The sequence below is a fragment of the Gossypium arboreum genome, chromosome 4 (assembly GCF_025698485.1).
Source record: "Gossypium arboreum isolate Shixiya-1 chromosome 4, ASM2569848v2, whole genome shotgun sequence".
Lineage (NCBI taxonomy): Eukaryota > Viridiplantae > Streptophyta > Magnoliopsida > Malvales > Malvaceae > Gossypium > Gossypium arboreum.
This window is the reverse complement of record NC_069073.1, coordinates 641,471-656,695: the sequence shown is the minus strand read 5'-3', so window position 1 is coordinate 656,695 and position 15,225 is coordinate 641,471. Positions and strand designations below refer to the sequence as shown.

Below are 15,225 nucleotides of genomic sequence, written 5' to 3'. Positions count from 1 at the left end.
AATAGAATTTATTTTATCAAAATAGATCCAACAAAACTCAAAATCAAAATAAGTTCCTGGCAGATCGGTGTCACTCTCAATTGGGTTATCAATGCGGTTAGGAAGTTACGGGAATGCTCTTTCGTAAGTAAAATAAGTATTATTATTCGAGGGTATTTTAATCTTTTTACTTTAAAAAGTAATAACCCATGCGAATTATTTTAATAAAATTTTTAATTTACCATTCAACTATAATTTTCTTTTAATTTTATTATGCACACTGTATTATTTTCATCTTGACTGAATTGATATCACCCTTAACTAGGTGCCAACTCGGTTAGGAAGTTATAAGAATGTCCTTCCATAATTAAAATAAGTAATATTATTTGAAGGTATTTTAGTGGGATTTGAGCTCATGCCAAGTGCATGAATAAAATCTTTAGTTTATCATTCAACTATTTTTTTTTATATTTGTATACATTTTAATTTTATCATGCACACTTTAGTGCTTTCATCTTCTATCTATACTATTATCTAAGCTCTTGATTGAGTTCATGTCGCCCTCAACTGTATCACCAACTCCGTTACGAAGTTAAGAGAATTTCCTTCCATAATTAAAATAAATAATATTATTTAGGAGTATTTTAGTCTTTTCACTTTAAAATAATAATAATAATAATAATAATAATAATAATAATAATAATAATATGCATAAAGTGGAATTTGAACCCACACCAAGTACATTAATAAAAACTTTAATTTACCTTTCAGCTAAAGCTTTTCTTTTAATATCTTTATATATTTTAATTCTATTATGCGCACCTTATGACCATCAGTTGTATATCTATACTATTATTTAAGTTTCTGACTAAATCGGTGTCACCCTCAACCAGGTCACTAACTCGGTTAGGAAGTTACAGGAATGTCCTTCCATAATCAAAATAGTTAATATTATTTTAGGGTATTTTAGTCTTTTACTTTAAAAAACCAATAAAAATATGCATATGGTGAGATTTGAACCCATGCCAATTGCATTAGTAAAACATTTAATTTACCATCTATACTATTATTTAAGTTCCTGACTGAGTTCGTGTCACCCTCAACCAGGTCACCAACTCAGTTAGGAAGTCTCAAAAATGTATTTTCGTAATTAAAATAAGTAATATTAGTTGATGGTATTTTAGTCTTTTCACTTTAAAAAATCCAATAAAAATATGCATATGATGGGATTTAAATCAACATCAACTGCATTAATAAAACTCTTAATATACCATTTAGCTAAAGCTTTTTTTTTTTAAATATTATTATACATCTTATTTTTATTATACACACTTTATTACATTTATCAGTTGTATATATTAGTCATGTATTTAATTGAGTTGGTGTCACAAGTTAACTCGACACCGACTCAAGATTGAAAACAACACAATGATAAATAATTTAATTTAATTTTTTATTTTAATAATATACATATTTAATGTGTTATTATTAATTAATTCCAAACCGATAGAGTTGTATGACCCAAATTTCTATTAAAGAAATAATACAGTGGTAAAACTAGGTGGTCCACATAGAACTACACTTTCTCTGTTTGACTTTGATTAGAATAAGATTTTTCAACTTTTAAATAAATGTAATGGCAACTCCTCTTACATCATTCGATTTTCAATACTAGTGAATTTTTTTCTCCTCTACCTGTGGTTTTTTTCCCAAAAAAATTTCCATGTAAAATCTGTGTGTTTTATTTTTCTTTCTTATTACTTTGCGATTGTTCTATATTTTCATTATTAACGTTAGTTTTTTCACAAACCATACGTTTTATTATTTATTGCATGTGATTTTTAAATAGATATTTACGTTCAAAATTTGTGATTTCCACCGTATAAATGTGTGACAGATTTCGGTATTAATTTTTTTTCTTTTATTAAATAGTATTGATTTGGTTATTAATGACAAAACCATATTTTTAATTTTAAAAATAAAAGTATAATATGGGAAAATAAATTATTATTCTCAATGATAGATAAACTATTTTATTTTATAGGTTTAGATTTTTCAACTATTTTAATTTTAAAAATTAATTTTATGTTTTATTTTATTAAATATATCAATATTTTACTATTAGTTATTTCCTTTTTTTTATTTTCATTGCTATGTTTTTTCATTACTTAATCAACTCTATTATAATTTAAATCATTTCACATTTAATTTGTAAAATATATAATATAGTAAATTGAAAAATAAATGTGTTAATATTGCATGTGAAACTAGTTATTTAAAATGGATATTGTCACATTTGGTACCTAAACTTTTATAAAATTTTCAATGTGGTATTTGTATTTTGAAAATGTCCAATATGACACCTGAACTATTAATATGTGTTTTATTATGGTACTTGTACCTTTATAAAATGTTCAATGTGGTACCTGAATTATTAATATGTACTTTATTATGGTATCTAATGTTAACACCGTTAATAAATTGTTAAACCACCAAACCAAATCATCAAGTCCACATGGATAATAGAACATTATCTGAACAAATAAATAAAGTAAAAATTAAATTAAATTAAAAACAAATAACTAAACATGTGATTAATATAACGATTTAACCGTTATATTTTATGTTTTATTATATATCATACATGTCATATATGATGTAAACTAAAATTTTCTAACTATTTCTTTTACGTAAAAAGCTTCAAACGATTCAATATATATATAGTATGTTAAATCAGTATGATAGAAATATTGTATTTGTTTGAAATTTTATATACATGACAAGTATAATTATATTGATAAATTCATCAATTGGATCGTTAAAATATTAATTATACAAAAAATACGAAAGTGTGTAAAACTATTTTAATTTTATATGGGTATAAGTGAATCATTGTATCAATATAGTATATGTATCGGTAAATAATAAATAGATTATACTATACATATATCTATTAAAAGAGTTTGGGAATTTTAAGTTGAATAAAGGTTAACTTTATTTTTCGAATTTACCGCCCAATGATTGGAATTGGATCAGATAGACCGATTAGATTGAGAGTTGACTGATACATCAATTTAGAGAAAAGAGAGTAAATCAATTGACCCATGAATCGGTATGGATTAGTTGAATCGGACTAAAAAATCGCACGTACAAGTTATTGAATAAATTAAATCGATTTTTTATAATTCTTTAATAATTTATTTAATAAAAAATAAATCGAAAATCGAAAATCTAATCTATTTGATTAAAAAGGTTAAATTCTGTTATTAGTCCATGTACTTCTCAAAATTTATAGATTTAGTCCTTATACTTTAATTTGATAAGTTTTAGTCCCTGTACTTTTTGAATTGGTCAAATTTAGTGTTTGTAGTTTTCAAATTTTGAAATTTGAGTCCAGACCCAAACAATAGCTGTTAAATTTGTTTGTTTAAATTCAAGTATTAGTCATGTAGTATATGTGCAGTTGTAGATTGTGTTTATATTTTTCAATTGGATCATTCTAAATCGTGAATTTTAAAATTTCAGTCTTGACACAAATGACGGTTGTTAACCTATTACTTGAATTTTTAGTAAGTAAGATGTGAAAAAAATAAGGTGACATGTCAAATATTACACATATGATAATATATTTGACGCTTTGGATTTTGGAAAGAACAAAACTGAGTTTAATAAATTTAATAGTTATCATCTGATGAGGATTAAAATTTTAAAATATAAAATATATAGAGATTAAAAATAATCAAATTAAAATACATGACCTAAATCTACAAATTTCACAAAGTACAATGACTAATAACATAATTTCACAAAGAACATTGCCCAAAAACACGTTGCATTTTCTTCACTTGCGAGTCTTTTATTGTGGCTTAATGAATGCCGTTTTTGCTAAGTCGTCCTTCTTGCTTGACCGCCGGTCAAAGTTGTTTGGTACATTGTAACGAGTTATGTAAGGACGCGTGATTCCACGGGTCCACAATAATATTTTTACTTTTGGTTTACAAGAATCACGATACCGGTTTACACTATTTTTCTCCACATGCTTTTCCTTTCATCTCAAATCAAACTCATCATGTTAATATTATTTGTTTAGATCCGAATACTAACTTGAAACACCACAATTCCATGGGCTTGAGTTTATGTAACTGACATAAAAATATCTCTTTCTATATCTTCAGATACAACCCACAGAAGCTTACCCGTTCTTTGTATATAAACCCTTGTGAGGCTTTCGCGAAGTTTCAGTAGTTCTTCCGCTTCCAAGATAAATTATCCTGTTTGTGCCTCATAAGAAGAACTAGCAGGTTGATGGATCATTACCCTGATGATAGAAAGAGTTCAGGTAAAAATATAAAATAAGTTTAAACAAAAAAATAAGATTCCTTTTCTAAACAAATCGAACCTAACACGACCTGAATCACATGTCTATAGTGATGAAAAACATTTATTTTAATATTTTTCAAGTCGAGTTGAACTCGAGTTTAATATTTTTAATATTGGACTACAACATTCCTTTGATTAGTTTAATAAAAAATTTTGAGAGCCATTGATGTTTTGGGGCTCTTTTTTCTTTGGTGGATAGACTTCTTCGTTACGTGGAGAAGTTAAACGAATCATTCTTAAAACCATTGAAAAAGTTACCATAAGACAACACCTTCATACATTGATTAATCCATCACTTTTCTTATATCCCAAGATTTTTTTTTTAAAGTTAAAGGACTAAAAATGTTATTATGCCAAATACATAAATTAGTTTTGGTTGACATTAGTCCCTGGACCATTTATTTCTCATTTCCTTATCAAAGAAAAGTTCTTAGTAATTTAAAAGTCTTTTTTTTTTTGGTTTAAAAAATTGAAAGGGACTTGGATTTTATGTGAAAATGAGTAGTACCCACAATGGAAAACTACATATTGAGGATTAAATTGTGATTAAGCCTACAGACTTCAACTTTTCTTTAAAATTTCCAAAAAAAATGTAGACTATTCCCAAGCAGCTCATATTGAAAATTGTATTTCCTTTTTACGTATTCTTGAATATAAATGCTCAGATGTAGACTTGTGGGAAGGTAGGGTTATTTGTCCCATCCATTTTGAATTACTGTTTAATTAATAAATATATTTTATTTAAATTTAATTATAAAAATATTAATATTAATAAAAAATAGATTTTTTACATAGAGAAGTGAGGTTTTTAGTTTTAATGGATGGGTCAATTTTAGTTACCCCTGTCCATGGTCGGGTCGAATTTGTCCGAAAAGTGAGAAGATTTGGGTAAAGATATAGGCTTGAAAAATAAGTTTGCACAAAAAAAAAAAATAAGAGCCATCTTTGGGCCTCGAGTAAATCTTTTTTGGCCCGAGCTCAACTCAGCTCGAAATTGTAAAAATAAAAATGTTGCTGGTTTTATATATATATATATATATTCTTGTTGTTTTATCATTATTTTGCTACTATTTTGTTGTTATTGTATAACTATTATTTTATTGTTAATTTTATTACTATTTTAAAGACATTTGTTTGTTAAGTTGCACCTATCTTAGTGTTATTTAAGTATACATATATACTTTTTAAAATTTATTCTCAAGTTATTGGGAAACATTTCTTTTAATATTTTTAGTATTTTGATGTATTATATTTTTTAAAATAAATTATATAAAAAAATTTATACAGACAGGATGGGTCGGACCCACACCTAGCAAACGGTCCTAAGATTTTGGTTAGGCCCGCTCCGACCTATGAACATCTCTAATTTTAGCTTTGTATTTTTCAAATTTTAAAAATTTAATCCTGACCGAAAAGGTAGCAGTTATTAAATCTGTTCAGTTTAATTCAATTCAGGGGCGAAGCTCGGAGGGGCTGGCAAGGGCTCCGATCCCCTAATGACAATGTCATTTAACATTTTTTAATTGGCACATTCTAATCTTGTATACCAGTTTTTCAAATGTTGTAGTTGGTAATACTTTAGTAAACAAATATGCTAAATTATCACTAAAACAAATTTGTTAAATTTCAATAACACCTTTCTTCTCAAGATCATGAGTAAAATATAAATTTGGTGCAGTATGTTTTATTCTATCTCCTTTTATGTATCCTCCTTTGCATTTTTTTTTGTATAAGATAGTTAGAATATTTTTTCTCCTACGAAGGTGAATTACATATCTTTTGGATATGTTGGGTTGTTAGGCTTAGGCAAACACGCTTTCATGCTAGTCTCATGCATTGCAATTATTTTTGCATTATTTAAAAAGGTAGTCGTTAATATTTGTTTCGCTGAATGTCATAATATGGATATATCTCTACACATAAATAAGCATCTTGTTTAATATAGTCATTTATGTGGATCCGATAAAAATTCAGCATCAGCATAACCAATAATTAATTGAGATTGTGAATCATTTGAATAAAATAATCCATACCAATTATTCTTTTGAGATATATAAAAATATGCCTAATTCTATTCCAATATCTACATGTCGGAGAAGAGTTGAATCTTACTAACAAACTTACAACTAATATTATATCAAGTCGCGTAGCGTTTGCAATAAGACGAAATGAGTAATAATCTTACAACTATTGGAGTACAGAAGACGACTTATGGATATGAATCTCATCCTTTAAACACTCATTCTGCAACCCAAGAAAAGACTTTATGTTTTCAACATCTTTCATCCCAAATTCGTTCATTAAACTCAAAATATATATAATTAAAATCAAATGATTCCCATCTAATTTCAGACCCCATATATATATATATATATATATATATATATATATGCCCACATCTACTTTGCAAATTGATAATAACTGAGTCATATATAGGGTGGTTCCTTCGAGGACCATTTCTAATTTATCAAGGTTTGTTTTATCAGGTCACACCCATCTTTTTCTTTTTTTTTTGTAATTTGATATTTCTAATCTATTTCCTTTAAATGTGAAATTAATATATATATATATATATATATATATATATATATATATATGTATGTATAAGTGTGTGGCCATTGTTTATGCTCACCAACCACGCAAGTTTTTCTTCTTTCAAATTTTGCTAAATTCTTCACACGTTTACTAAACAAATAGAAGTAATATTAAGGGGTTGAAAATGAAGATTTTAAAGTGAAGTTGTATACAAGATTTATAAAATTATTTAATTTAATTTTAATTATAAATATATTTAAATTTTTCAAAAACTTTACTAGTTAAATTCATTTTAGACTTGTCCATGAGTCGGGCTATTTGGCCCGAAAGCCCGCCCAAGTGAGAGGGTTTACATAAAAATATAGGCCCAAAAATAGGCTTAGGAAAAAAAGACCCATTTAGAAAATGGGCTAAGCCTCGGGTGAGGGTTTTTGGCCCGAGCCTAGTCTGAATTTGCAAAAAAAAAATGATGTTTTGCTGTTGTTTTCCCATTATTTTATTGTTATTTTCTCATTGTTTTGCTACTATTTCACTATTATGTTGCAACTATTTTATTGTTATTTTATTGTTATTTTTAATTTGTTGGAAAATATTTATTTTAATATTTTTAATGTATTATATTTTTAATTTTTTTAAATAAAAATAAAATAAAAAAATTAAGATGACTGGACCGAGTCGTGCTCAGATTTTAACATTTTTTATCCAAGCCATCGGCTTGGACAAAATTTTAGGCCAATATTTTCGGTCAAACCTGTCAACCAGGCGTAAAATTTTGTTACGACTCGACTTGAACCTGACCCAGCCCATAAACAACTCTAATTATAAATGCAAATATTTTACTTGAAGGATGCAATGTGATATTCAAGAAAATTAAAAGAATATATATATATATATTATATTAAGGGGAAGAGTATAAGTGCGTGTTTTGATGTAATTTAATTTTGTCATTTTTAAAATTTAAAAATTATATTTCTAATTAAAAAATAACTATTAAACTCATTAAATTATTATTTAAAATTGATATGCCAAACATATTATTCGTTAATACATTTAACGACCTTAGTTTCTGAAAAGAAGAGAAAAAAAAGTACAATTGAAGATTTTTTTTTTTTTTTTTTTTTTTGCAGAAAGGAAATAGAAAAAAAAAAGCTGCAATTTCATACATAGAAAAACAAGTGCATTGTCCCATCTTTACATGACAATTTGAACATTATCCAACAAAGTTTTATGGAAAATGTTAAAAAAAAAAAAAAGGCTAATAAAGCTGCTCCTTTTTGTCATGCCACCATCTCCACCTGCCAAAATATAAAGTAGAATAATTAAAATTTACCACTGGTTATATAGAAATAAAGAGATATGTGTGTGAATGGCATACCAATAGTAATCCCATCTTGGTCTAACTTTGGACATCCTGTTTTGGCCATATGGGTAATCAGTTTCAGCCCTTTTTGTGTTTTGGAAGGCACAGCAACCAATTGAATAAATCCCAATCAAAAGCAAGAGCATGACAATGTTTAGCACTGAGAGTTTATGCCAATCCCTTCTCACTGATTCAAGCACTCCTGCTTTGCATGAATCACACTCATAACATAGCACTGTTGGGGCATTGTTCCACCTATAGCAGTCTGGGTTTTGGGCTACCATTGTCGTCATCTCGTAATTGCATGATGTTGGTGGTTTACAGCAACCCGACTGCATGCCCATCATAACCAATAAATACTATCATTCTTAATGAAAATTGAAAGCTTTTTCTATGGAGTTTTAAGAGTTAAATAAATCTTTGTAAAACCCCAAGAAGGAGAGGGGAAAGAACAAGCCTCCTAGAAAAAGAGAGAAATTCATGAGAATTTACATACCTGGACTGGAGTCATATCATTGTTAAGATAATCAAGAGGAGTCCAAAGGGCTATTTTCCCACAAGTCTTGGAATTCAACAAACAACTTCTAATAGTATTCCAATACTGGGGATCTTTAACCCTATTCCTCAACCATGGTGAGTAATCTTCCAATCTATATTCCCTGTAAACCCTACCAGCGATTTCGTGCCCACCACCTTGGCTTGTCACCGCAAATCCAAATATAGTTAACCCCATCAAAGCTGCAATAATAAGCATCATGACAAGCAAGTAAACCCAAAGTGCCCAAACCACATTGAAGCAAGCTCCAATGAAACCTGCCAATGATATAATCAGTATCACAAACCCTAATATCAGCAATGGCGTTTGCAAGAAACTTTCACATGTGGTGCTACTCTTCGCCATCCATAGCCCTGCTCCGATGATCGGTATCGATGCTAGCAGTGTGAAAAGGTTCAAGAACCCAATCACTGTGTTGCTAAACCTATACATCTTCTTTATAATATCTCACTGGATTTTTGTTCTGGGAGGGGAGGGTTTTTGCACTACTTGAAATGCTCTACTTATTGGGTATGAATCCTTATCTTTTCTTGTTATATGGTGTCTTCTTCTACTTTTTCTTTTCTTTGGTGTTGATTGGTGAATGCCATTGCTTTTCCTTTATCTTCTTTTCTTTTTATATATTTTCAAGTTGCTAAAATTAAAGCTTTCATGAATTCAAAATGTTTATCCCCTTTGTTGGTTTGATCACAGACTTTATTTATTTTGATTTGATGTCTGTTGAAATGAATGATGTATGCTTCTTAGTGGCTAAGGAACTTTAATTTAGCTTTAAAGTACTTTCTAGGGAATGCTTTCTCACTATCCTCAAAATGGTATCTATATTTGGGTCCCCAAAGCATAATGGTTGGGAAAATTTTTGAAGATGAATTTGGAATTAAAAGTGGTGTAATTTAAAAGGGAGAAAGTACCTAGTAGGTCCCTCTTTATGGAGATTTGCTCAAATTAGTTCATAGATATACTATTAAATGGATAATTCGATATTTGTTCTATTAAAAAGAATCAAATAAGACTGAATTTTAACAGAGTTAACATTTTCTATAAAAATTCTTGTTTTTGTTAAAATTTTTCTATAAAATTATTGTTTACTATTTAACATAATTAATCTTTTTAAAGATTTTATGAGTTTGTAAATGAAAAGAAAAATTAACATTGTTTTTCTTAATGGTTGATATTAAATCAGTTAAAATTTAATCTTATTTTATTCTTTTAGGGCAAACTATTTAGAGGTCACCAACTATGAAAAGTTACAAAATGGTCATCCAACTAATTAATTTTGTCCTTTTTGGTCACCAATTGGCTAACATAAAAATGAAAACACCCCAAAACCCAAGATAATTGGGTGATCAAAACAGACAAAAATGAAAGTTGAGTGACAATTTTGTAACTTTTTATAGTTGATTAACTACTAGTGTAGTTTACCCTTCTTTTTACTAGCATAAAATCAAAATCAATCCATTTAATAGTAACAGAACTTGGTCAGTACTTCTATAAATTAAATGATCAAACACATATATAAATGTAACATTTATAGTTATTTATTAAATTCACATCCTCGCCAACCGAATTAAAATTCAATCTACAAAACAACTTATGCAACATTATTGGGAGCCAAGATATTGGAATAGACTCGAAGTTGGAATCATAATAGGATAAGATAAAAATGAGAAGCTCATATTTATTGTCTTACAAGTCGAAAAAGTTTCAGTTCTTGCAATCAATCAATACATTGTTTCCTTTGGAATCTGATCAACAACTCGATCGCCTTGTCTCATCTTCAAAAAAATTTAAAGCATAGATTCTGAAAATCCCATCTTTTCATTACATATATATATATATATATATATAGGGTTGGGTATGAGATTCCAAAGGCATCACCAAATTCCAATTGGGAGATAGAAACACAAGTGGTCTCTAAGCCGAAAGCATCAATTCACAATGCAATGCTCAACCCAAGCAAAGAATAAAATGTATGGTAAGTTTTTTCCTTTCTTTTATTTATGTAAAAGTGTTTAAAAATTTGTATTCTTCTCGAAAGTGTATTTTTGGTCATGTATATTTTTCAATTTTGGACCTGCCCACCTCAAATAAGTTTTAATTAATAAAAAATATTTAAATTGAATTAAAAATATATAAATATTAATATAAAAATATTTAAAACATTTATATATATATATATATATATATATATATATTACAATTTCATCATACGTTATGCCTAGAACTATCCATAGCCCCTCCAAACCCATAAATAGAAGGATAATGCATTTCAGCACATTCAAACTCATGTCCTCTTGTATTAGTAACATTGTCCATACCAATTGAGCTAAAACTCAATCGACTACTTAAAAATTATATTTGTTATAATAAACATTGATAATGGCAGCAGAACAATCGCAAAACAATAAGAAAAGAAGTAAAATAAGAACATATCGATTTTACGTGTGGAAACCTTTTTGAGAAAAATTTACTAATATTAGAAAACGAATAATACAAGAGGAGTTTTGACTACATCTATTTATGGTTTTGGGTTGAAAAATCCTATTTTAATCAAAGTCAAATGGAAGAAGAATAGTTCTATTCTGATTTAATTTGTGTTGTATGGTTTGTACCGCCCGGTCGCAATCCTAGACCAATTTTGTGCTTAATGAGGTATATGGCAGAGTATAGCCCACTATATTTATTTGTTCAACAAGTGATGGAATTCAGGTCACACAATTTCTAATAATATTTATAGTTTATTTCTTTTATATAATAGAATAGGTTTATAACTCGAAATTTACCCGATTCAAACTTAAACACAAAATTTATTGAAGAATCACATTACAATAGGAAGTGCAGAAGAGACCCATTGTTTCTTCATTCCAAAGCAAAGATCAAAACCCAGAATAGTATAAAGAATATAAAAAATAAATGGATGCCTCTCCTTTTATCTTCTCCAATATTCTTTTATTTAGTGCCTACTTTTGATTCTCTTACGGCTCCACTAGATAATTTAATTTCTTAAATTGAAAAAAAAAAAGATTCCATGAAAGTTTCCTATTATTCCATTTTCTACTTTTTTGATCACAATGATAGAAAAATAATTACCAAAAAACTAATCACTACTTAAATCATTATTCTTTTTCTCGTTGCTCACAACTAGTGATGTTTATTGACCACTTCCTAGAGATTCAAATACAATAATTTGATTGTTTAAATGGCTACATTTTATTATGTACCCAATAAATAAAAACTGAATTTGATACCAAAATTTGTTTAAAAGTTAAAATTTTCTCATAAAATAATTTAAAAATTTATTAAAATAGTTAAGGATGGATGAGGATTAGATTGTAAAAGATGAAAATCTTGAGGGTTGATAATGAATAAAGGTTGTTGAAGGTCTTTGTATTATATTTATTAAGTCGGATTTAAATTCGATTGAGTAAATTGTGAGGAACGAGTGTTTCATATATTAGGGTATATAGGGATTAAATCAAATAAAATGCATTCATATATTTTATATATTGAATTGTGCTTAAAATGTGTGATTAATGAATTTTCCGTATTCAGATTTAATTTCATAGCTAAAGACGATGCAGGATCATCCTAGGACAAAAGGAAATCTAAAGTTGTCGATGATCATAGATATTCTGATTTTTGCTCTCATATCTCGAGCTCATTAAATAATTAAATATATAATTTTTTTGATCCAATATGTGTTCGTGAATGGTTAACTATCAATAAGAATGTGTTCGACGGGTATGTATACATTTGATTGAGTGATTTGTGATCAATTGGTTGAATGAATGTGCATATTTATGCTTGATGATATTATACGATTAATAATGATGATAACTTTCCCTATTAACATTGTCGAATAGAGTCACGAGTATAGTTGGTGTAATGACCCGATTTTTAGTGGTACCAAAAAATGCGGTTTCGGAACCTCATTTCTATAAATCGAGTCTATAAATATTAAATAGGAATATTTACAAAGTTAATATAGAAATATATTAAAGAATGACCGAGTAATTTTGTCGATTAAATAGTTAACTAAGGCTCAGAGACTAAATTGTAAAAGTCCAGTCGCTATTAAGTTTTAATTAACAAAAGGCTTGGAGACCTAAATGAAAATCAACCAAAGGTCCCAAATGATAATTAAACCATGAATTTCATATAGTTAGTGGATAATGATGACACTACTTATTAAGTATAATTAATAGTTAAATTATGTTAATAAATAATTAATAGTTAAATTATGTTAATAAATCATGATTAAGTTAATTAATTTAGATTAATTAAGGATTAATGTATGTATAAAAGGGAAAGTTAGTGGAGAATACATCATCTTCTTCCCCCCTTCACCATCCACCATAGCCAACGGTTTGAGAAACTTCAAAAATCTTCATTTAACTTTCGACTATCAATTAGGTGTGAAATTCAAGTCCTTTTCTTGTAATTTTTTTTTTATAAATTTGTGATCATGGGAGCTTGATTTAGCTAGCCCATGTACTAATTTGATTAATTTTTGAAATTTTAGGGAGTTTTCATTGTTGATAATTTGATGAATTAGGTTTGAAATTGATAGATATTGAGCTTAGATTATGAAAAAGGACTATATCGTAAAGTTGATCTATCTTGTTTGTTAACTTTGTTACATTAGGGACTAAATTGAATAAATATAAAATCTATCATGAAATTTTATTAGAAATAGAAAGTATAAGGTCCCCAATAAGAATATGTGAAAGCGAATTTTAATTCAAAATTAGGAATTGAAAGTTATGCTTATCTCGAGTTTAAGAACTAAATTGAATAAAATGTAAAATATGTGGGAAATTGAAAATGGATTTATTTAGGATCATGCATCTCATGAAAATGTGTGATAATATTCGGTATTGATTGGTATATATACTATTTTTATAGATCAAAAATTGGATCAAAATGGAGCTAATAGGGGAAAAACTAAAGTTGCGGATTAGTCCCTAAAGAATCCACTCATTTTGTGTTTTGAATAGGTAAGATCATATGCAACTTACTATCTTATCTTGTGTTATATGTATGCTTCTGTTTACATTGATATATATATATGTTTGAGTATAATTTGAAATACTAATGAATTTGGCATACATGACTAGTAATGGATTGAAATGAAATGATTTGTGATAATTGACTATTATGAGTCAGTACAGGCTATAAATGTGAAAAATTGAATGATTATAGGGTATGGAAATGTAAATGTGATCAATTACAAGGTGTGATATGTAAATGTGGATAATTACAAGGTATAACATGTGAAAATGATTGTTTACAAGGACTCGTAATGCATATATATATAATTGATGCCCATGTGAACTTAGTAAAAGATTAAGATATGATTGACATGCCAATAGGGTCATATGCGCGCTTGTACGAGATATGTGATTGTATGGAGATTTTTACAGGTTATATTGAGATCCAACATCTATTGTGGATCATCGAGTAATATATGTCTCTACGGAGACTTTGGTGTGGTAGAGGGATGTATTTGAAAATATTTATACATTTGATACCTATGAGCTTTACATTTCAGTGCCTTGATATGGTGTAGTTTAAGCTCTTACGAACTATTTGGTGTGATGTAGTTCACTCGTGTATCCAAGTCCATTTTACTAGGGTTCCATTGAGGTGAACCATTATAATTGAAATTGGAAACTTGAAAATATAATGAAATGGATTCGATAAACCAATTTGATACGACATTGAAATGAATTATGTGAAATTGGTATAATCTTATGGATTGACGATAAAATATGACATTGATATGAGTTCTGTGAAAGTGGTATAAATTGGTTATATTTTAAGTTTTGCTTATAATGTTTAATATGTATGAATACTTATGCTCACCTTGCTGTTATTTTAAATGTCATGTCCTAGCCAAATTTATGCCAAAAGTATGATAGCTAACATGCTTATATATGAACAAGGTAAGCATTATATTTTCAATTTGAACTTATTAAGCATTTATACGCTTACTCTAGTTGTCTTCCCTACTTATAGATTATTAACTAGTGGCAAAGCCAGAGGGGCTGGCAAGGGCCCTAACCCCCCCTAAAATGGAAAATATTCCATTTAAGTCCCTTTATAATTTATAGAAATTTAAATTAGTAATTGTAAAATTTTACTTTGGCCCCCCCCAAATGATAAAAATTTTATTTAATCCTTTAAAAATTATAAAGATATAGGCTATTAAAATGGTAAAATTGTATCTTTTTACTATTGTAAAAATATACAATTTAATTCCGCCCCTAAAAATTTTCTAGCTTCGCCACTGTTAGCAACTTGCGAGACTCACTGAGTTAGATTAGCGTGAAGCACACACTATCATCGAGACGGTAAAACTATGCTCATTTTGAGTCTTAAAATTGCAGCATGTATATAAAGTCTTTGGTTATGT

At 28.2% G+C, this 15,225-nt stretch overlaps 1 protein-coding gene and 1 long non-coding RNA gene across 2 annotated transcripts; one reads left to right on the top strand and one right to left on the bottom strand.

Annotated features, from left to right (window-relative positions):
* Positions 1-8,049: 8,049 nt before the first annotated feature.
* On the bottom strand, positions 8,050-9,539 carry LOC108458164 (tetraspanin-6). Its single transcript, XM_017757453.2, has 3 exons — positions 8,751-9,539; positions 8,270-8,586; positions 8,050-8,189 (listed from the first exon to the last, which is right to left on the bottom strand). The coding sequence occupies exons 1-3, from the start codon at positions 9,240-9,242 to the stop codon at positions 8,150-8,152; spliced, it is 849 nt and encodes a 282-aa protein (XP_017612942.1). The 5' UTR covers positions 9,243-9,539; the 3' UTR covers positions 8,050-8,149.
* Positions 9,540-13,720: 4,181 nt separating this feature from the next.
* On the top strand, positions 13,721-14,514 carry LOC128291722 (uncharacterized). Its single transcript, XR_008281540.1, has 2 exons — positions 13,721-13,807; positions 14,234-14,514. It is a non-coding gene; the product is annotated as an uncharacterized LOC128291722 (long non-coding RNA).
* The last annotated feature ends 711 nt before the right edge of the window (positions 14,515-15,225 follow it).